Raw genomic sequence first — 23459 nt, 5'->3', positions numbered from 1 at the left:
GTGTGTGTGTGTGTGTGTGTGTGTGTGTGTGTGTGCTCTCAGGGCTCCTTCAGTTCAGAGAGGGCTGGGGAGTGGTGCAGTCCCTACCTCATCTGTATTCAACACACACACTGTGAGAGAGAGAGAGAGAGAGAGAGAGAGAGAGAGAGAGAGAGAGAAAGGGAGAGAGAGAGAGATAGAGATAGAGAGAGGGTTTGAGTGAATGAGTGAGTGAGAAGATGATTCAGTCAAGTAAGAAAGAGAGTGTAACACAGTGGAAGCTTTATTTATGAATGACAGAGGAGGCATGTACAGCAAGAGAGCAGGCGGAGAGGAAGAAGGGACAGAAGTAAGAAAGAGGTAGAGAGGTTGGAGATGGGAGTGTGAGAGTAGTGGAGGGGGAGGAAAACTCTAAGTATGACTCAGAGGGAGCCCTTCTCTCTCATCTCCTCTCTTCCCTCCCTCCCAACCTTGAATGGATCTACAAAACTCTTTCGTTTTCATTTTCTCCCTCTATTTCATGTATTATCTTTTCTCTTGTCCATTTCTCCGTTTGTATCGGCCTCCAGGTGAAGACAAAAATAGAGTTGCTAAGGCCAATTTGGATGCCTAATAACTCGTACCTTTCCTTTCTATCTTTCTCTTTTATTCTCCCCTCAATACACTCACTAGCTCATGCTATGTGTGTATACTGTACCTTCTTGCTGCACAGCGTGGCTGTGGATAAAAACCTGTGAAAAACAGGAACACCTTGATGTTGCCAGGGTTAAAAGAACATCACTAGAGAGGTCTTAGATCATTGACAGAGTGTCTCTTAATCGCTCATAGTGTGTGTGTTTGTAGGTGTGCTAACTGCAGTTGATTGATGGTGTTTACTCTGTGATACATGATCAGACCTTAATGAGCTGGACTGTTGCTCCTCGTAAACACTCACAATGACATTGGCTGTCAATAACTGTGTGTGTGTGTGTGTATGTGTGGTGTGTTTGTGTGCATTCATACAGTAACACACAGTGATACACAGTGCCACAGTCACAGTGTCAGGGCAGGGCTGACAAAGGCAATGGCCTGAAGTACATATGGAGTCACTGACAGTTTCACTGTGTGCTCCCTGCTACGGCTCACTGTCTGGACATACACCGCCTTCGGAAAGTATTCAGACCCCTTGACTTTTTCCACATTTTGTTAGGTTACAGCCTTACTGTAAAATGTATTAAATCGTTCTCCCCCCTCATCAATCTACACTATACCCCATTATTACAAAGCAAAACTTAATTTTTTGCTAATTTATATGCATAAAAAAACTGATATCACATTTACATAAGTATTCAGAACCTTCACTCAGTACTTTGTTGAAGCACCTTTGGCAGCGATTACAGCCCTGAGTCTTCTTGGGTATAACGCTACAAGTTTGGCACACCTGTATTTGGGGAGTTTCTCTCATTCTTCTCTGCAGATCGTTTCAAGCTCTATCAGGTTGGATGGGGAGTGTTGCTTCACAGCTATTTTCAGGTCTCTCCAGAGATGTTCGATCGAGTTCAAGTCTGGACTCTGGCTGGGCCCCTAAAGGACATTCAGAGACCTACCCAACCTAAGCCACGCCTGAGTTGTCTTGGCTGTGTGCTTAGGGTCGTTGTCCTGTTGGAAGGTGAACCTTCGCCCCAGTCTGAGGTCCAGAATGCTCTGGAGCAGGTTTTCATCAAGGATCTCTCTGTACCTTCATCTTGCCTCGATCCTGACTAGTCTCCCAGTCCCTGCTGCTGAAAAACATCCCCACAGCATGATGCTGCCACCACAATGCTTTACTGTAGGGATGGTGCCAGGTTTCCTCCAGACGTGACGCTTGGCATTCAATGCCAAAGAGTTCAATCTTGGTTTCATCAGACATAATCTTGTTTCTCATGGTCTGAGAGTCCTTTAGGTGCCTTTTGGCAAACTCCAAGCGGGCTGTCATGTGCCTTTTACTGAGGAGTGGCTTCCGTCTGTCCACTCTACCATAAAGGCCTGATTGGTGGAGGGCTGCAGAGATACTTGTTCTTCTGGAATGTTCTTCCATCACCACAGAGGAACACTTGAGCTCTGTCAGAGTAACCATTGGGTTCTTGGTCACCTCCCTGATTGCTCAGTTTGGCCGGGCAACCAGCCCTAGTAAGTGTCTTGGTGGTTCCAAAATTCTTCAATTTAAGAATTGATGGAGGTTACTGTGTTCTTGGGGACCTCCAATGCTGCAGACATTTTTTGGTACCCCAGATCTGTGCCTCAACACAATCCTGTCTCGGACCTCTATGGACAATTCCTTTGATCTCAAGGGTTGGTTTTTGCTCTGACATACACTGTCAACTGTGGGACATAATATAGACAGGTATGAGCCTTTCCAAATCATTTCCAACCAATTGCATTTACCACAATCAAGTTGTATAAACATCTCAAGGATGATCAATGGAAACAGGAAGCACCTGAGCACAATTCGAGTCTCATGGGGTTTGAAAAGGGTTTGAATATTTAAGAAGGTATTTCTGTTTCTTATTTTTTATAAATGTGAAGATTTTTTTCTCTCTTTGTCATTATGGGGTATTGTGTGTAGATTTCTGAGGATTTTCTGTTGATGATTTAATCCATTTTAGAATAAGGCTGTAACGTAACAAAATGTGGAAAAGGTCAATGGGTCTGAATACTTTCCGAAGGCACTGTAAATACACACATATGCAGACAGCTGTCAGTCATTCCGACAATGCTCGTCCTAATATTTACAGTTGAAGTCAGAAGTTTGCATACACTTAGGTTGTAGTCATTAAAACTAATTTTTCAACCACTCCACAAATGTCTTGTTAACAAACTATAGTTTTGGCAAGTCAGTTAGGACATCTACTTTGTGCATGACACAAGTCATTTTTCCACCAATTCTTTACAGACAGATTATTTCACTTATAATTCAATGTATCACAATTCCAGTGGGTCAGAAGTTTACATACACTAAGTTGACTGTGCCTTTAAACAGCTTGGAAAATTCCAGAAAATTATGTCAGGACTTTATAAGCTTCTGATATGAACACCATGGGACCACACAGCTGTCATACCGCTCAAGAAGGAGACGCTTCCTGTCTCCTAGAGATGAACGTACTTTGTTGCGAAAAGTGCAAATCAATCCCAGAACAACAGCAAAGGATCTTGTGAAGATGCTGGAGGAAACAGGTACACAAGTATCTATATCCACAGTAAAACGTGTCCTATATCGACATAACCTGAATGGCCGCTCAGCAAGGAAGAATCCATTGCTCCAAAACCACCATAAAAAAAACAGATTACGGTTTGCAACTACACATGGGGACAAAGATCATACTTTTTGGAGAAATGTCCTCTGGTCTGATGAAAAAAAAATAGAACTGTTTGGCCATAATGACCATCGTTATGTTTGAGAAAAAGGGGGAGGCTTGCAAGCCGAAGAACACCATCCCAACCGTGAAGCACGGGGGTGGCAGCATCATGTTGTGGGGGTGTTTTGCTGCAGGAGGGACTGGTGCACTTCACAAAATAGATGGCACCATGAGGCAGGAGAATTATGTGGATAAATTGAAGCAACATCTCAAGACGTCACGTCCTGACCATAGAAAGTCTTTATTTTCTATTTTGGAGTAGGTCAGGGCGTGACTGGGGGGTGTTCTAGTTTATTATTTCTATGTGTAGTCTAGTTTTTGTATTTCTATGTTGGCCTGGTATGGTTCCCAATCAGAGGCAGCTGTCTATTGTTGTCTCTGATTGGGGATCATATTTAGGTAGCCTTTTCCCACCTGTTGCTTGTGGGATCTTGTTTTTGTATTGGTGCTTTTGAGCCCTACAAGGCTGTATGTTCGTTTGTTTGTTTCTCTTTATTGTTTTTGTTGCTGGTTCACATTCAAATAAATTATGATGAACCCAAATCACGCTGCGTCTTGGTCTACCCATTTCGGCTATTGTTACAAGACATCAATCAGGAAGTTAAAGCTTGGTCGCAAATAGGTCTTCCAAATGGACAATGACCCCCCCACCCCCCATTACAATGTTGCGGCAAAATGGCTTAAGGAAAAAAAGTTAAGCCTCAATCCTATAGAAAATGTGTGGGCAGAACTCAAAAAGCATGTGTGAGCAAGGAAGCCTACAAACCTGACTCAGTTACACCAGCTCTGTCAGGAGGAATGGGACAAAATTCACCCAACTTATTGTGGGGAAGCTTGTGGAAGGCTACCCGAAACGTTTGATCCAAGTTAAACAATTTAAAGGCAATGCTACCAAATACTAATTGAGTATATGTAAACTTCTGACCCACTGGGAATGTGATGAAAGCAATAAAAGCTGAAGTAAATCATTCTCTCTACTTTTATTCTGACATTTCACATTCTTAAAATAAAGTTGTGATCCTGACTGACCTAAGACAGCAAATTTTTTACTAGGATTAAATGTAAGGAATTGTGAAAATCTGAGTATATATGTATTTGGCTAATGTGGAAGGACCACCAGAGGGCAGGCTGGGCTCATGGATAGTAGCCCAACAAGGCATGGGAGACAAGGTAACCAGAGGCAATTAAGCACAGCTGACGGTACTAATGACATACTCTCCTTCCCCTATAAGAGAGAGAATGGAACCAGCAGAAAAGGGGGGGAAACTATCTCTGGAAGATGGCCACCGAGAGAGAGGAGCTATCCAGGAAGAACCACTAAGACGGTGACAATCCCGTGACTTTTTGTTGTAGTTTAAAGATACTCCTATTATGTTCTTGTTTCATCTGGAGAAGAAGATGTATGTTTTTCCTTGGAAGATTTTCATTGATTATGTTGGAGTGTTTGTGTTGACCAAATGCCCTCAATAGAGAACTGTGTTCAATCAAGAAAACTTACTCCTGACTCGTTTATTCCACCTTCCCGCTTTAGAGTGACGCCCAATTACTTGGTCCGCTCACATTGGTGGAGGATGCGGGCATTAGGTGGACGAGTGACACAAGGATAAGTGAGTAAATCAAGATTCTTCCAGTAGACCCGGAGGAACCATTCAAGAACGATGGATAACGCCCTACTACAACAATTGATCACGGCACAGCAGACAACCATAGAACTCCTGCAACAACAGCTGAGCCGACGAGAAGAACCTAGAGTTAAGCCAAGAGCGGCTGCTCACGCCATCTTACCTCGTCTCTCCAAGGAGGATGATATTGAGGCCTTCCTCATGACCTTCGAAAGGACGGCCACCTTGGAAGAGTGGCCGCCCACAGAATGGGCGAGCGCATTAGCCCCTCTTTTGACCGGGGTGGCTCAGGAAGCCTATTTTGACCTGGATTCCCGCGAAGCTGCGGACTATGGGCGACTAAAAACCGAGATCCTGTCCCGGTACCAGCTGACTGCCAGAGATAGGGCTGTAAAATTCCATCAATGGACCTATACAGCTGATCAACCCGTCCGTGCCCAGATCTTCGCATTAATACGACTGACGAAACAGTGGCTAGAACCTGGAAAGGGAGTAGGACATGTGATAGAGACTCTCGTAGTGGACAAGATATTGAGGGAATTACCCAGTGACTTAAAAAGGGTTGTGGGGCAAGCCAACCCGTTGTCAGCCGACGACATAGCCCAGGCGGTAGAAACATATCGGTCTACAGGGGAGTTGTTAAAAGGTGACAAGGAGGAACGGAAGGAGTCTTCCAATCCCGTACCACGACTCACCCCGGCGCGCCCGCCACCGAAACGTCCAAACCCCCCCCGGAGGTGGGAGAAGTCAGCCACCACACAGCAGGGTCGGTGTTATAAATGTCAGTCTCCCAACCATTATGCCCCACAGTGTCCTAGCAAGGATGAGCCCATGGTCACGGAGTCATCACTGCCTATCCCCACACATCCCGTTTTGAGGGGACAGGATCAACACTGTTGGTTAGCAGAGATAGCCCCAGCCTCAGAGATTCCGGTGCGAGTCGAAGGACAAGATGTGGTAGCTATTCTCGACTCGGGAAGTATGGTTACGTTAGTAGAGGAGCGGATGGTGACCTCTGCAGCACTGCTACCAGACAAAGTAGCCGTGTCCTGTATCCATGGAGACACCCACTATTACCCCACTGTGAATCTGCCTATTCTCACTCCAAAAGGAAGGTGTACAGTCAGGGCAGGGAAAGTGCCCCAGCTGAAGGTGCCATTATTGATCGGGAGAGACTGTCCCCTATATAAGGAGCTTCGGCAGATGACGTTATGTCCTGGAAGAAGAGGGACAGGAAAGAAGAGAAAATCCAAGCCCGAGGTAGTAGTCCTACAAGGAGACGTAGCCGCGTCATCGTCCTCTGCAGCAGAGGAAGAAATAGCAACCCAACGTTTACGACAGATATTCCAGGAAACCACCGATGAAGACACATGTGAAGGGTTATACACAACGCAGGAAGAAAGGAGCAACCAGGCGCTAAGGGATATATTTGAAGCTCCATCCGAGGAGGGAACCTGGAAGGGATTCTCCTCGGTCACCCTTGATGGGGATGTGGAACATCCTCCACATCCCTCTACCGAGGTCGACCTGCCCCAGGAATTAAAGGGACAGGTCGGCACCTCGCAGCATAGAGACCCAGACCTAAGGGAGGCCATAAGGAAGGTGAAGGTGATTGACGGGAGGAACGTCGACGGATCAGGTGAGCCCCCTCTTCCTTACTATGCAATCAGGCGGGGTCTCTTATACTGGGTCGTACGACGAAGGGGGGAAAACCAGGAATTACTAATGGTGCCTAGGCCATACAGGGATACAGTTCTACAGTTAGCCCATTCCCACGTCCTAGGAGGACACCTGGCACGGGACAAGACTATTGACAGAATCATGCAGAGATTCTATTGGCCCCGGGTCACCCGGGATGTGGCCAGGTATTGTAGGACGTGTGATCAATGTCAACGTACAGCCCCACGGCCACACCTACGTAACCCTTTGATTCCTCTCCCCATCATAGAGACTCCCTTTGAACGCATAGCTATGGACCTCGTAGGACCCCTCCCAAAATCCGCCAGAGGACACGAGTACATCCTAGTGGTTATAGATTACGCTACCAAGTTCCCGGAGGCCATACCCCTGCGTAACATGTCGTCAAAGGGAATTGCCAAGGAGTTATTCCTGATGTTCTCTCGGGTGGGTCTCCCCAAGACTATCTTAACCGATCAAGGAACCCCGTTCATGTCCCGGTTGATGAAGGACTTGTGTCGGTTATATCAGGTTCAACAGATACGTACAAGCATATTCCACCCTCAAACAGACGGGTTGTGTGAACGCTTGAACAAAACGATTAAAAGCATGTTGAGAAGAGTGGTGTCCCGAGATGGGAAGAACTGGGACATGCTTCTCCCACACTTAATGTTTGCCCTGCGAGAAGTACCCCAGGCATCCACTGGATTCTCTCCGTTTGAATTGCTCTATGGCAGACCCTGTCGAGGAATCCTCGACTTAGCCAAGGAGACCTGGGAGACCCAACCATGCCCCTTTCGATCCACAATAGAGCACGTTACCCTGATGAGAGACCGCCTGTCAGCAGTGTGGCCCATAGTCAAGGAGCATATGGAGAAGGCCCAAAGGACCCAAGGCCGGGCCTATGATAAGTCCGCGACCCCCCGTGAGTTCACCGTGGGAGAGAAAGTGATGGTGCTTGTGCCCACGGCCGAACATCGCTTGCTGGCGCAGTGGAGGGGGCCCTACGAGGTAATGAAAAGGGTCTCACCGGTTAATTACCTCATCAAGCAACCTGACAGGAGGAAGAAGGTCCAACTCTATCACATAAACCTGCTGAAGACGTACCATGGACGAGAGGAGGAGGTGGCTTTGATGGCCCTGGAGGGCAAAGGAAAAGAGGAGGCTCTACCACAGGTGCGCCGTGGCCAAACTCTCCTACCGGAGCAGTCAAGACAGCTAGACAAGCTGATTATGAACTTCGGTCGAATATTCTCTCCATTCCCAGGACAAACAGATGTCCTGTTCCACCATATCCACACTGAACCCGGCAAGAAGGTGCATATCCGCCCTTACAGGATTCCTGAGGCTCGCCGAGTCATCGCTAAGAAAGAGGTGAGGGAAATGTTGAGGATGGGCGTGATCGAGCCCTCGACGAGTGAGTGGTCCAGTCCCATAGTCCTGGTCCCCAAATCCGATGGTAGTATGAGACTCTGCAACGACTTTAGGGGCGTGAATGCCATCTCTACATTCGATGCGTATCCCATGCCCCGCGTGGATGAACTCTTGGAGCGCTTAGGAAAGGCCAAGTTCATCACTACCCTGGATTTGACGAAGGGATATTGGCAAGTGCCGGTGGCTCCGGAGGATCGCCCAAAGACTGCCTTCGCCACCCCAGAGGGGCTTTTCCAGTATGTGAGGATGCCCTTCGGACTGCACGGTGCCGCTGCAACTTTCCAACGCCTCATGGATGCCATTCTACGGCCCCATCAAGAGTATGCAGCGGCGTACATAGACGATGTGGTCATCCACAGCGAGGACTGGGATAGTCACCTCCTGCGATTACGGGCGGTGCTCGTGAGTTTGGAAGCCACAGGGTTGACAGCCAATCCAAATAAATGCTGCCTGGGCCTGTCCGAAGCGGAATACCTGGGGTACACCGTGGGGAATGGGAAAATACGCCCACAGGCAGAGAAGACAAGGGCCATTCGTGACTGGCCTCGACCCCGGACCAAGCGAGACGTTCGGGCCTTCTTAGGGATAACAGGATATTATCGCCGTTTTATCCCGGGATATGCAACCATTGCCAACCCCCTCACAAACCTCATCAGGAAAAACCTGCCAAACCAGGTAGAGTGGAAAGACGAGACGGAAGAGGCCTTTCAATTGCTAAAAGATGGCCTGTGTTCTGATCCCGTTCTACAGGCTCCGGACTTCTCACAAGAGTTCATTGTGCAGGTCGACGCCTCGGATACAGGGCTTGGGGCCGTACTAGCTCAGGGTAAAGGTGAAGAAGAGAAGCCGATTCTCTTCATTAGTAGGAAGCTCAGCGATCGGGAACAGAGGTATGCGACCGTAGAGAAAGAGGCCTTAGCCATCAAGTGGGCCCTCGATTATCTCCGGTACTACCTACTGGGTCGGAGGTTTGCATTAGTTACTGACCATGCGCCCCTCACGTGGATGGCTGGTAAGAGAAACAATAACAACAGAATAGCCAGATGGTTTTTGTCTTTACAACCGTTCTCTTTCCATGTCATCCACAGGGCCGGATCGAGGAACGGGAATGCAGACGCGCTGTCCCGACGCGACCAAGACGGTGCGTCTGGCGCCCGACCCTCCGGTTCGGTCCTGGGGGGGAAGGTATGTGGAAGGACCACCAGAGGGCAGGCTGGGCTCATGGATAGTAGCCCAACAAGGCATGGGAGACAAGGTAACCAGAGGCAATTAAGCACAGCTGACGGTACTAATGACATACTCTCCTTCCCCTATAAGAGAGAGAATGGAACCAGCAGAAAAGGGGGGGAAACTATCTCTGGAAGATGGCCACCGAGAGAGAGGAGCTATCCAGGAAGAACCACTAAGACGGTGACAATCCCGTGACTTTTTGTTGTAGTTTAAAGATACTCCTATTATGTTCTTGTTTCATCTGGAGAAGAAGATGTATGTTTTTCCTTGGAAGATTTTCATTGATTATGTTGGAGTGTTTGTGTTGACCAAATGCCCTCAATAGAGAACTGTGTTCAATCAAGAAAACTTACTCCTGACTCGTTTATTCCACCTTCCCGCTTTAGAGTGACGCCCAATTACTTGGTCCGCTCACACTAAAGTGTATGTAAACTTCCAACTTCAACTGTATATATTTCTTATTTCCATGAAAATACTTTTAGATTTGTGTGTATTGTTGTGAACTGTTAGATATTACTGCACTGTTGGAGCTAGGAACACAAGTAATTCGTTACACCCGCAATAACATCTGCTAAATATGTGTATGTGACCAATAAAATTTAATTTGATATGATTTGACACACACACACACACACACACACACACACATACATATTCACGTATCAAATCAAATTATATTTTTCACATGAGCCGAATACAACAGGTGTAGTAGACCTTACAGTGAAATGCTTACAGACATATGTACACACGCACACACGCATACACACGCACACATACATAAGCACACACACATACACACGCACACATACGCACACACAGTACGTAATGGCTATAGAGTAATCCTGTCAGGAATGTCAGGGTGCTTACACTTCTGTTCCTGATGTAATGTTCATCTTGGTTTATACTGATTTGCTTTGCGTGTGTGTGTGTGTGTGTGTGTGTGTGTGTGTGTGTGTGTGTGTGTGTGATAGAGGGACAGATGGTGTGGTCAGCAGGGTGCAGGTGTATGTGGGCGGGTTTTTGCTACCTGCTGCGTCTCTGATTGGACAGAGAGAGGTCAGCTGCGACACTCTCGTCCTTCCCCCAGGCCACTGACCAAACCCGAAATCAACGTGCACACAAACATGAGTCTTAATATCGTCGTAATAAACTTTATCCCCAAAGGTCACTATGACCTCGCACCCAGTCACTTTCTTTTTTTTGTAGGCTGAAATAATTCCTATTTTACAACTGTGTTAGAGAGGGAGTGTGAACTGTCTAGCCGTCACTCACTGTGTATGTGATAGGTGAGTCATTCCATGTCATTTCAGCAAGCCATGACACCCACTATCTCAGATGTTTCTGAAAATTGTTTTTGTAGTTAGAAACAGATAAGATTAGCATTCCTGCAACATTATTTTGTCGATGTATAATTTCATCCCTGAGAAATGAAGCTAATTGGTTATACTCAAATTTACCTTTTTCTAACAATGAGTAAGACAAAGAAATGATCAAAAGCCACCCACGAACCCCACCAACCCGTATACAGTATCAGTTCTCTATGTCTGACAAGTAGGATGGAGCTGCGGCTTGGAGTATTGTTTCTTCATCCTATGTAATGCATTCTCAGTGAATTTGGCAATGTTTTTATTCCCTGTTCAGAGAAATGTGTTATTGAAGTTATTAGGTGTATGTCCCATCATACATCCATACATATTACCAGGTTCTGACCACTAGATTCCTCATGTCTAACTCATTGGTACTATATTTATTGAATATGATACGATTCCTATAAATTAAAATGGCCAATTTGGATGCAATCAATTAGCTTACTTTCTCAGAGATTCAATTATATTTCAAAACCATAATGTTGCAGGAATGCTTTCAGAACAATCCAATAGGGTGGTTGTCAAAACCCAGGTTTCAGATGAAAAACACACACACACATAAAATATAAACTGCAATGGGCTACATTTTTTTGAGAACATACTTGAAAATACACTACCCACTACAATCTGAATGCATTCTGGCCATTCAATCTCCCAAAAACAACATTTTAAAGGAAAACAATATATGTTGTGTTAGTGTGATCAGCACCTGTTGCTTAGTTACGGACATATGCATTCTGGTCTCAGAAACAGTTACATCTGTGTCTTCAAAATTGGAATATAACGCTGTGTGTGTGTGTGTGTGTGTGTGTGTGTGTGTGTGTGTGTGTGTGTGTGTGTGTGTGTGTGTGTGTTTGAGTGTCTGTGTGGGCATTGTCACAATGCTGCATTCCAATGATCTATTGTGCTTATCTGAGAGCCCATTACAGCACTCAGTTCTAGGCTAACAACACACAGACACACAGACAGACAGATTTGTGCCTCTGTGCCAACACGCTAGAGAAGCCCTGAACACGAAGGGTCCAGGTTTACCAAGTATTAGCCCTGAGCCATGAAGGGTCCAGGTTTACCAAGTATTAGCCCTGAGCCATGAAGGGTCCAGGTTTACCAAGTATTAGCCCTGAGCCACGAAGGGTCCAGGTTTACCAAGTATTAGCCCTGAGCCACGAAGGGTCCAGGTTTACCAAGTATTAGCCCTGAGCCACGAAGGGTCCAGGTTTACCAAGTATTAGCCCTGAGCCACGAAGGGTCCAGGTTTACCAAGTATTAGCCCTGAGCCACGAAGGGTCCAGGTTTACCAAGTATTAGCACCAGTGGAAGGTTTGTGCCTGGTCTTGTATAACTGCAGTAATGGTTGAATCACCCTGCAATCCCCTTGATATCATTAGTAATGCCTGTCTTTGGACCATGTATGTCTGTCTACTGGCTTGTGTGCTTGCATGTGAATGTATGTGTGTCTACTGGCTTGTGTGCTTGCATGTGAATGTATGTCTGTCTACTGGCTTGTGTGCTTGCATGTGAATGTATGTGTGTCTACTGGCTTGTGTGCTTGCATGTGAATGTATATGTGCGTGTGTTCGTGCACGCGCTCCAGGTATCCGCCACTGGCCACGGCAGTGTTAATATTCCACACACACGGGGCGCGGCCTGAGACCATTAATCATGTTTGTGAATGTCTAATCTCAATGTTATTTGGTCGGTTTCATTTTCCCGGCTGTCTAGAAGATTTACAATGGTGTGCAGAGGAGAGGTGTATGTGTGTGTGTGTGGGTGTGTCAGTGCGTTTGTTTTAGGTAGAATAGCCTGTAATGTAATGGGTTATGTTGCTGGATGTACTTTGTGTGTTTAGTTGTTGTGTGTATGTTAAGACGGTGTGTGTTAGAGTGCATGTGTTTGTGCATGTGTGAGTGTGTGCGTGGTCTATTGGCTTGACCAGGTTACAGGGGAAGCGTCTCTGTCCGTTTCCATGATGACAACAAGTGGCCTAATGAGATGTATCCATCCTGGTGATGCTATCTGATTATAGAGAGGTAGAGGGAAAGGAAGGCCCCGGGGGGATTGTCAACTCTAACATATTCAATGGATCAAGACACATAAACAGACACCCTACTCCATCCCACACCAACACACACATCCAGACACCTCTCTTCATCACCACATATTGATACTACAATAGACTATCTATGCATCTGTGGGCTATTTCCACTATCCTTCTGGAGACTAAACTACAGACGAGAAGAGAAGGAATATCATGTACCTTGCTCTTCTTCATCGGATTGGGAGTCAGCTACACAGCATTTTGAGTAGAGGAAAGATATATTACATGTGAAAGACTGACAACAGGTGAAAGACATCGAAAGCGACAAAACTAGATTTGGTGGAACTATGCACATACTACAGTGAAAGATGTACAAAGCTCGTCATGTACTTAAACAGAGTCAAAACTACAACAGGCCCTTATAACAACTACTACACAGTGCTAACCATGACTATACCCTCTGCCACTACGCCTAAACACTAAGCACCAGTTTCCAGGATTGATCAAGGCATTTAAATGTTTTTTTAGTCCAGGACTAAAAGCATCTCTTAAGAGTTTCTATTATACAGTAAACATGCCTGGAGGCTGTAGAGTGCAGCTGTGTCTGGGAAAGCATCTCTTAAGAGTTTCTATTATACAGTAAACATGCCTGGAGGCTGTAGAGTTTATCTGTGTCTGGGAAAGCATCTCTTAAGAGTTTCTATTATACAGTAAACATGCCTGGAGGCTGTAGAGTGCATCTGTGTTTATCTTCTGATCCCCGAGAAACACCATTCTCTACAGGACAGAGAGTACGACAAGACCATGTTAATCCATGCTATCTGTTTTATTACAGCCCTGGTCTAAAGGCTACAAAACCACTTCACAGCTCACCCGACATACCAAACAACTAACAGGGTTAGCCTAGCCACAATGCTAATCCTCAGGGGGAAGGCTAGCTAGCTATGCTACCAAACACACAGTGGGCTATGAGAGGAGAGTTATCATGCAGGCCTGTTGGTTTTACCCAATCTCAGGGCCTCATACAGGTGTTCCTCTGTTGTCACAGGATGAAGGGATGAGAGAGTGACAAGAGAAGAATAGGGGGGATGATGAAAGGGAGGAGAGATGTGAGTGAGTAAATGGAGGTTCAACAACAAAGTAAGTCAGGGACACCACTCTACAAAACCAGGCACTTGAAATAACAGCTGTTACAGATAAAGCTGGTTAAAGTAGGTCATTGATGTTTAAAGTGAATAGTACTCTTACAGTGTAAAAGGTAGAAGACAACCTTCTTTATTCTTACTAAGGGGGTGGGGGAGAGTATCCCTATCCTTCCATGGCATACCTTCACACTGAAACTGAACATGTGCTCTGGCATCTGCCAACCTTTTCTCCCCAGGAATATTGCACGGTAGAGAAGCTTCCTGTCTTTCCCCCTCCTCTTTTCTCATCCTCTCTTTCCCCAGTGTAAATGAGGCCTGTAACTATTAGCAACTCATCCATTCATGAATGTAGATGAGACGGAATGTATTATGAATCAAAGTGGAGACCATCCATCCACAGAGCCTGGCCTCGGGTCACAACACCCCTCTATGCACTGTGAGGTGGACTGGTCACTACGGGATAGCAGCAACAAGACCAGGTGGAGACTAGCAAAACTGAAGAGTAAAAAAATATTTTTGCCTTCTAATTGGCATTCGATACAGCTTATATCCATGAACGAGAGTGGAAAGAACTACTGGGTGGGCCAATCTGCTATGTGGGTGGGCCTATGCCCTCCCAGGCCCACATATGGCTGCGCTGTTGTCCAGTCAATCTATAGATTAGGGCGAAATTTATTTACATTTATTTAATTCCTTATATGAACTGTAACTTTATATTTTTTCAGTATACATGGAATCAAAAAGGGGTCTCCTTGGAACCAAAAGGGTTCTCCTATGGCGACAGCCGAAAAACCCTGTCGGAACCCTTTTTTCTAAGAGTATACAGTTAGAGCCATGCTGGTCATTATTATGCAACCCTGCCAGATGGCTCAGTTGGCTGGAGCGCGGTGCGTCAACTCCAAGGTTGTGGGTTCAATTCCAGCCTGATCCAACTGTAACAGTTGAGAGCATATGCAATACAGTGTCCTGTATTGTCATTCAAATTCACATAGCCTTGCTACTGCAGGACTGGTGTGTAACACAAGTGTCTACGTAACAGTAGACAATGTACAGTATGATTTATCAGGTTTGTGGCCATGTGAATAACCTATTCATAGTACTCACCACACTGTGTTGTTTTCCACATCTGCCTGGGCGTCATAAACAACAACAGTTTGCATCAACATCAAACACACAGTCTAGGGGTGGGAGTGTCTCATACCAGGATATGGGGTAAAGAGGAAAGTGCGGTATCTGTGGCTTCAGGGAGAGGTGGTTGTGGGTGTGTGTCTAAGAGACTGTAGGAGAGTAAAAGCAGTGAACACATTTCACCCTATAGGGATGTGTAGAAGAGTGAAGATAAACTATGTTGCACACGGAAGAAGAATCACTCTGAGGAGGGAGTACGAGGTAGGTGTATGCTCTTGCCCAAACTGTATTCAACCCCTAACCCCTCTGTACTTGTGGATATCTGGAAGGCTTTGACCGATGCAAATTATATCACACTGCTTCCTCCAATTCAGCTCATACTGAGACTCAAACCCAGGAACTCTGCCTCGCCAACACACGTGACCGCCCTCCTGAAGCCTCTTACCCAGGTAGTGTAAGTAGTGTAAGTGGAGACACTTCAGGCTGAGGAGTGAGTTTCACAGATCCTCATCTGCTACATAAGCAATATGGTGACAAAATTATAATATTGGTTACACCTATCAAATCCTATCAAATCCTATCAAATCCTATCAAATGTGCATATGGGTTAAGGGCGAGGTGTCAGTTTAGGATTGGGCAATAGAGGCCATGCACTTAAAGGCAGCAACTTATGTAGAGTACACACACACACTCCCTCCTCAACCAACAACCAAACACTATAGTTGTCTGGGGAACGAGAGGTGTAGGTTTGGATATAGAGGAGATTGGGGGAGAGAGAGAGACGGGGGGACAGTAATGTTGGAAAATGTTGTGTCGTTTTACCTTCTATGTCATTAGAGTCATAGTCTGGAGTGAGGCATGGATGGAGAAGAGAACACACAGACACCATGACTACAGCACCATTAGGATTAGGAGCTGCAGAATACATAGACAGCCATGACAACGCTGATGAAGAAAGACTGACTTTAAAAGCACTTCAGATGCATTAGATAACAAATGTACCACTCTCCAGTGGTGAAGTGACATTACAGAGGCATGAACAGAGTGAGAGCAGTGGAGTGACCTTTATCCATGTCATGTAAGTATAATGTATGGAAGACCCGTCCTGTTAGCGCTGTAGTACCTCTACTGTTAAACACAGCTTCTGTCACATTCATTTACCTACATACACCTATGACAAGAGTAGTGGAAGTGGTTTGGTCAACCACGCTCGTGTGATGTCTGACCTTGCCTATAGACTAGAGACTAGAGCCAGACTTAATCAGCATATAGTTTTTCACATTATTTTATAGAAATAATAAAAGTTTGTGTTCCCAATGCAACAATAAGATTTGTTGGTTTCCTAAAATGAGATGTCTGTTTTATCATTCTAAATTCCTTCCTACATCTGAGACCCCTAGAGTTGAATAAAAACACATGTGAAAAGTGGTTATACCAGGAAATGACAGGTCATTATAACCACTTTATGAACAGTCATAGTGTACTAACCTTTGACCCTCTCTCCTCGGTTCAGCTGGATCTCTCCCTCGCCCTGTGGCGTGTACGGTTTGACCACGATGAAGGTACGTCCCGGTACGGCGCTGTAGAGTTTCCGCTTGGGCCCGCTGGCACCGGCAATGGCAGGAGGGGTGTGGGTGGGGGGACTGGGGTCTCGTTGCACCGTACCCGGGCTGTAAACAAACACATAGGTTACCGTGGTAATGCCAGGCAGCTGGTAGCCGAAACCGGTGGTTACCGACATGGTCGGTCGCCAAGGGGACAGTAACACAGCAACAACCTGACGGTTGTCACAGTGACCGGTTGTAAGATAAGTCTGTCCGAGTGGTCAACAGTCAACGGTCCCAAAGCAAACCTTGAGGGAAAGTCATGAGATGAGAGGTCACGCCTCCTCCCCTCCTTCTCTAAATCCTTCTCTCTGTTGTTCTTCCTCTTATTCCGTTACAGCAAACAAAATCCCCCTGTCCCCCTCCCTCCACCCCTCTTCTCCTCTCCTCTCGGTTCTCTCCGAGGCAGGAGAAGTAGTGTTAACGGTTAACAGTAACGGAATCGTTCCCGTCTCTGTCGCTCAGATCCTTCTGGCAGTCCCCTTGGGTCACACATATCCTGAGCTCCCGCTCTGACCGAAAAGCCCTCCAGAGAGGGGAAGAGATCCCTGCGTCTTTAGAGCCTCCAGTGCTCCAGGCTGAGTTACAGATCCCACCTACTCCCCTGGCTCTGGAGGTCTAGGTCCTGCCGTGGAGGAGAGGGAGAGAGGCTGGCTCTGCTCCCCGACCAAGACTCCTTCTCCTGGGAGTCCCTCTCCACTCCCCTCCACCCCTCACACACACGTGCCCGCTCACACACACTCACACACGCATACACACTGGCGACGACGCTGCTGCTAACCCTGCTGCTGCTGCCACTACTGCACTTGGCATCTCCCCTCCCCTCTGACGGCTCACACACACTCACACAGCTCTCTCCGAGCATTCTACCCAACACACAAGCAGGCTGCCCCCTCCGCTACTGCGAACACTATACCTCCACTAGAACAACATACGCTAGCAACAGCTTGTCGCGAACACAGTGTGCCGACATACACACACAGCACCATTGATCTCCTCCCGCCTGTCTGCCTGTGTGTGTGCATGCGCCACTGCTCTCCGGGGCAGGTTGATGTGTGGTGGGGGGAGGGGGCAGGTTGATGTGTGGTGGGGGGAGGGGGCAGGTTGATGTGTGATGGGGGAGGGGGCAGGTTGATGTTTGACGGGGGGAGGGGGCAGGTTGATGTGTGATGGGGGAGGGGGCAGATTGATGTGTGATGGGGGAGGGGGCAGGTTGATGTGTGGTGGGGGGAGGGAGCAGGTTGATGTGTGATGGGGGAGGGGGCAGGTTGATGTGTGGTGGGGGGAGGGGGCAGGTTGATGTGTGATGGGGGAGGGGGCAGGTTGATGTGTGGTGGGGGGAGGGGGCAGGTTGATGTGTGATGGGGGGAGGGCGCAGGTTGATGTGTGGTGGGGGGAGGGGGCAGGTTGATGTGTGGTGGGGGGAGGGGGGAGGGGGCAGGTTGATGTGTGGTGGGGGAGGGGGCAGGTTGATGTGTGGTGGGGGGAGGGGGAAGGTTGATGTGTGGTGGGGGGAGGGGGCAGATTGATGTGTGATGGGGGAGGGGGCAGGTTGATGTGTGATGGGGGGAGGGGCAGGTGGATGTGTGGTGGGGGGAGGGGGCAGGTTGATGTGTGGTGGGGGGAGGGGGCAGGTTGATGTGTGGTGGGGGGAGGGGGAAGGTTGATGTGTGGTGGGGGGAGGGGGCAGATTGATGTGTGATGGGGGAGGGGGCAGGTTGATGTGTGGTGGGGGGAGGGGGCAGGTTGATGTGTGATGGGGGGAGGGGGCAGGTTGATGTGTGATGGGGGAGGGGGCAGGTTGATGTGTGATGGGGGGAGGGGGCAGGTTGATGTGTGATGGGGGGAGGGGGCAGGTTGATGTGTGATGGGGGAGGGGGCAGGTTGATGTGTGATGGGGGGAGGGGGCAGGTTGATGTGTGATGGGGGGAGGGGGCAGGTTGATGTGTGATGGGGGAGGTTGCTACCTCCTCTTGAATTACCTTGAAACACCTTTTCTCTCTCCCCCTTTCTGCCCCATATCTCTGTCTCTCTCTCTACCTTCCCTCCATTTCTCTGAGGGAGGCGTCTGGTGAATTCTAATAGAGCTGAAGCAGAGGTTCTCCTGGTATTCATTCATCACTACTGCTGCAGCTGTGTGTGTGTGTGTGTGTGTGTGTGTGTGTGTGTGTGTATGCGTGCATGTGAGCTCCACCCTGTATCATACAGCCTGTTTGTCTGTGTCCTCAACACTCACCCTCCCATCCTTCTTACAGCTGCTTTTCTCCACTCTCCCCCCTTCTCTCTGCTTTATCTTTGGTCTTGCAAAATCATGGATACAGTGATTCATGAATCAATCTGTTTTTATCTTGCATCTGTGTGCTTATGTGTGTTTGTCTGTGTGACTTTGTTTACATATGTGTGTACATTGTGGGTATCATGTGACATGTGTCTGTGTGAAAACCCCTCACTCTATATCTACCCCTCCCCTCTCCCTTTCTGTCTTTCCCTTCTTCCTGTCTCTCCCTTTCTGTCTCTGTGTCGTATCAATCACTCGTAACCCTGTATTCATTCATTCTCCTCTCTCCATCTTTCCCGCTTCCTCGCCTCTCTCCCCTTTCCTCTCCCTCTCTCTCCCTCTACCCTTCTCACTCTCCTTCGAAGCAGCGGCTTGCTGACGGTTTTCCAATTACCTCGGGACTGAGCGGAGGGAGAGGAGGAGAGAGGAGAGGAGGAGAGAGAGGAGAGAGAGAGAGAGAGACAGAGAGACAGAGAGAGAGGAGAGGCTGAGGTGGCTGCCTGCCGCATGTTAATGACTGAGCCCAGGACACTCCACCCTCCGCACACTGAATACAACACAGAGTAAAATGGAGTGGTGGAGGCAGAGAGGGAGGGAGGGAAGGAGGGAGGGCAGGGCAGAGAGGGAGGGAGGGAGGGCAGAGAGGGAGGGAGGGAAGGCAGAGAGGGAGGGAGGGAGGGAGGGAGGGAGGGAGGGAGGGAGGGAGGGAGGGCAGGGCAGGGAGGGCAGGGCAGGGAGGGAGGGAGGGAGGGAGGGAAGGAAGGAGGGAGGGAGGGCAGGGCAGAGAGGGAGGGAGGGAGGGCAGAGAGGGAGGGAGGGAAGGAGGGAGGGCAGAGAGGGAGGGAGGGAGGGAGGGAGGGAGGGAGGGAGGGAGGGCAGGGCAGGGCAGGGCAGGGCAGGGCAGGGCAGGGCAGGGCAGGGCAGGGCAGAGAGATGGAGGGAGAGAGGGAGGAGGGGCAGGGCAGGGCAGAGAGATGGAGGGAGAAAAGAGGAGAGAGACAGGTTGGGGATAATGGGAGGAAGAGCGAGGGAAAGGAGAGAAATGAAAGAAGAAGCTAAAGTGGGCAGGAGAGACAGGGGTACAGGCAGAATAAGATAAAGAGAGGGATAAGGCTAAAAGAGGACAGAATGGACCGGGTAAACAAGGAAATAGAGCTTGGCTTCCACACCTAATTAAGCCAGTAGCTAAACGGATGTGCATTCACATTCATTTATTACAGGCAATTCAACTACTTCGCTAAATGCTGCTGCAAGCTGGTCTGGACCATCCATGTTATACAAAAATACACACACACAAATCAAATCAAATTTTGTTTGTCACATGCTTCGTAAACAACAGGTGTAGACTAACATTGAAATGTTTACTCCCACTCAAACTGGGGGTTGGAAGTGAAATGATTTTCCAATCATTTAGTTCTGAACAGAAACACTATTTCTTCCTTCTGTTCCAGCAAAATAAAGTTCTGAACCGGTTTGAACCCAACAAAAAGTACTGCTTTATAAATGTTATTTTCAACATTAAATGACTTCACCAATCAGTGCAGATAGAGCAGCTTGCTATGGAGTGGGTAAGAGATTTAATCTGTATAGACAAATCATTAAGAGCAAATAGTATTTTGCTGTAACAGCATGGTTTAAACATAAAGAAAGACAAACACACACACTGTGCTGCCAGAGACAGTGTAGGGCGTCAGATGCAACTAAAATTTTGCGGCTGAGGAAAGAGCAAGAGAGGATGGAGGTTGAAGCTTGCCTTGACGCGCTGGGCATCCTGTTATGACATGCATTCTCTGAATTAGGCCCACAGAATTATACCTACGGAGGAGCGGCTTCTATCTTGGAACTTTGAATGTTTTTGAGTTTCCGAGTTAATGTTGGACCAGAGCTAGCAAGCTAGCTAACAAGCTTATATGTGCAGATAAAAACACGTCTTACCTTTTTGTAGTTAAGAAATCCAATGAGAAACATGATAACTATAGTATCATTAACTACCATTGAAAAAGTGAATCCATTCTTTTAAACATCTCTCCCTAATTTCTGAATCATGCTTGTAACGTCTTCAGTAGGCTACAGTAACCTATGCTTCAAAGGGGAGGAGCAGGTATCCTACAAACACACGCACACCAACTGGAAAAGATTTCCAGCTGGTAGGCAGGCAGACACTGGAATGTGTTTCAGACTGCTTTGCATATGCACTTTATTGCTATTTTTGTGGGACCAGAGAAAAATGCCTGGAACGTAAAATAATGCTATTAATCGGTTTCCATGCTTTTAAAATAACAATTCTGTTCCGGAACAGTATAGATTACTTCTGTTTCCGGGTTGGGTTCTGTTCCTCAAGTAATTTAGTTATTTTCCGGTTTTCTGTTCTGTTCCCTGAACCGGTTCCAACCCTTGACACTTTGTCGCACGCATGCACACACAACACACACACACCCCCCCCCCCCACACACACACACACACACAAACAAACAACCCCCCCCCCCCACATACACACACACACACACACACACACACACGCGCACACACAGAGAGAGAGAGAGAAACTCACACATACACACAGAGAAACAGAGAAACACACACATACACACAAAGAAACTCACACATACACACAGAGAAACACACACATACACACAGAGAAATTCACACATACACACAGAGAAACACACACATACACACAGAGAAACACACACATACACACAGAGCTGTAATGGTACGTATGATGGTCTGACCTCTGTGGTGGCAGATCCCCTGATTGTTCCTTGCAGCTGGGCTGGAGTATGTGGGGGTTGTGACTGGTGGTGTTTGTGTGTGTGTGTGTGTGTGTTTGTATGTGTGTGTGTTGGTCCCTGTAGACTCTAGATTGATCTCCAACTGTCCTCCCCTTTAATGGCCTGTGTTTACACTGCCACAACGGCCCACCTATCAGTGTGTGTGTGTGTGTGTGTGTGTGTGTGTGTGTGTGTGTGTGTGTATAGGAAGGGGTGGACATGCAGGAACAACACTATTGATCTAAATTAACTGCAGGATGAATGACTAGAGCTTTAACCACCGTTTAGACACATTTATAAACACATTACTGCAAAACAGACTTTCACACAGACCGTTTAAATAAAGCAAAAATGAACAACTACAAGACTCTCAGCCCTTTCTCTGTCCCTCCCTCACTCCCAACTTTGTTCCATCTCTCTTTCCTTCCATCTCTTCCTTTTTCTTAGGACACTGCTTCTGTAACCGTGGTAACTGTCGACACAGAAGAAGATAATACATCTGGTGAACTTGATGACTAGTCAATTGAAGTTTGTTCTAAACACACACACACATGCACACACACGCACGCACGCACACATGCACACACACGCACGCACACACACACACACACACACACGCACACACACACACACACAGACGTGTGCGCACAATCACCCTTCTCGTGCAAATGGCCCTCACACAAATAGGTTTCCCTCCATAAGGTGGGTTCATCCCATTATAAAATACAATCATAGGTATCATCATACTCTGCATCCTAATGACCAGCTCTTTCTCTCCATCTTTTTCTCTGCATAGCTGCACCTGAACAAAGATATTATACCACTGTTTTCTCTCTCTCTCAGCAACTCTCTCTTCCTCATCACTGCATCCATGTGAATAGCCATGGTTATGACATTGTGTGGTAATCTATTGGTAAAAGAGAACATTCGAGTTGTGTTCAGGAGATCATAGTGTCTGTGGAAGCAGCTAGCTGCGGACGCTAAGCAGACACAACAACTCTAAGGCACATTGACACTGACTAAACCCCAAACAGATGGATCAATACCTCATCCAAACATCTACCTCAGATTAAAATGGAGAAATAAAAAACAAATATGGCCATAACTATTAGATCATATCAGATATCCACATTGACTATGTTATTTATACAAACCAACTAGCTCTAACAGTCTCACATCAGAATCATCCATGTTTCTCAAATATTAAATGCAGAAGTTGTTGCAAACGTGTTTAAGGTGTTTAAAGTTTAGGCATTAACCCAGAATGGTTAAGGTAAGGGTTAAGGTTTGGGATAGGCTGAAAACTAAAACCTCAAAAACAACTTTCTATCCTGTATTCTAACATGCAAACTTTGTCACCAGAGGCAGATGCCTACATCCCTCCGCCATCCCTGTCCACAATGCCCTAGCAAAACCGAAACTTACTTGAAGGTAACAGTGCTCACTGTTACCCCTAGTGGCCGGTTTCCATGTCATCTCCCGACATCTTCAGACACGGATGGACATCGTATACTGACTTGTATAACCAGGGTGACCTGGCTGTACAAATAACAGTATGTACAACATATTTAGCTAACACTTTTTTTAACCCTCTTTTATAATAAGGTTGACATTACAGATGTTATAAACAGTGACAACATCTTAGGATGACTGACAGTAGTGTTATATGATACAGTGTCACGCTCACCAAATGAAGATAAAGTTGTTTGTGTTTTAATGTATGTACAACATAGATCTGTATCATCGCTGATTTATCTAAACCACTGAAATACAGCAGCCATTGATTATACAGGACTAAATGTCCTCCTACAT

General features: G+C 47.0%; 1 protein-coding gene across 1 annotated transcript in view; it reads right to left on the bottom strand.

Moving 5' to 3' along the window:
- LOC139373057 (SH3 and multiple ankyrin repeat domains protein 3-like) overlaps positions 1–23459 on the bottom strand; it is a 380732-nt gene that overhangs the window by 89067 nt on the left and 268206 nt on the right. Inside the window, exons 13-14 of the mRNA XM_071113096.1 lie at positions 16483–16664; positions 15817–15840 (exon numbers count right to left, since the gene is read on the bottom strand). Of these exons, the coding sequence (XP_070969197.1) occupies positions 15817–15840; positions 16483–16664 (206 nt within the window). The remainder of the gene's footprint in view (positions 1–15816; positions 15841–16482; positions 16665–23459) is intronic.

The sequence above is a fragment of the Oncorhynchus clarkii genome, chromosome 2 (genome assembly GCF_045791955.1).
Source record: "Oncorhynchus clarkii lewisi isolate Uvic-CL-2024 chromosome 2, UVic_Ocla_1.0, whole genome shotgun sequence".
In the NCBI taxonomy this organism is placed as follows: domain Eukaryota; kingdom Metazoa; phylum Chordata; class Actinopteri; order Salmoniformes; family Salmonidae; genus Oncorhynchus; species Oncorhynchus clarkii.
This window is presented reverse-complemented; position numbering and strand designations above follow the sequence as displayed.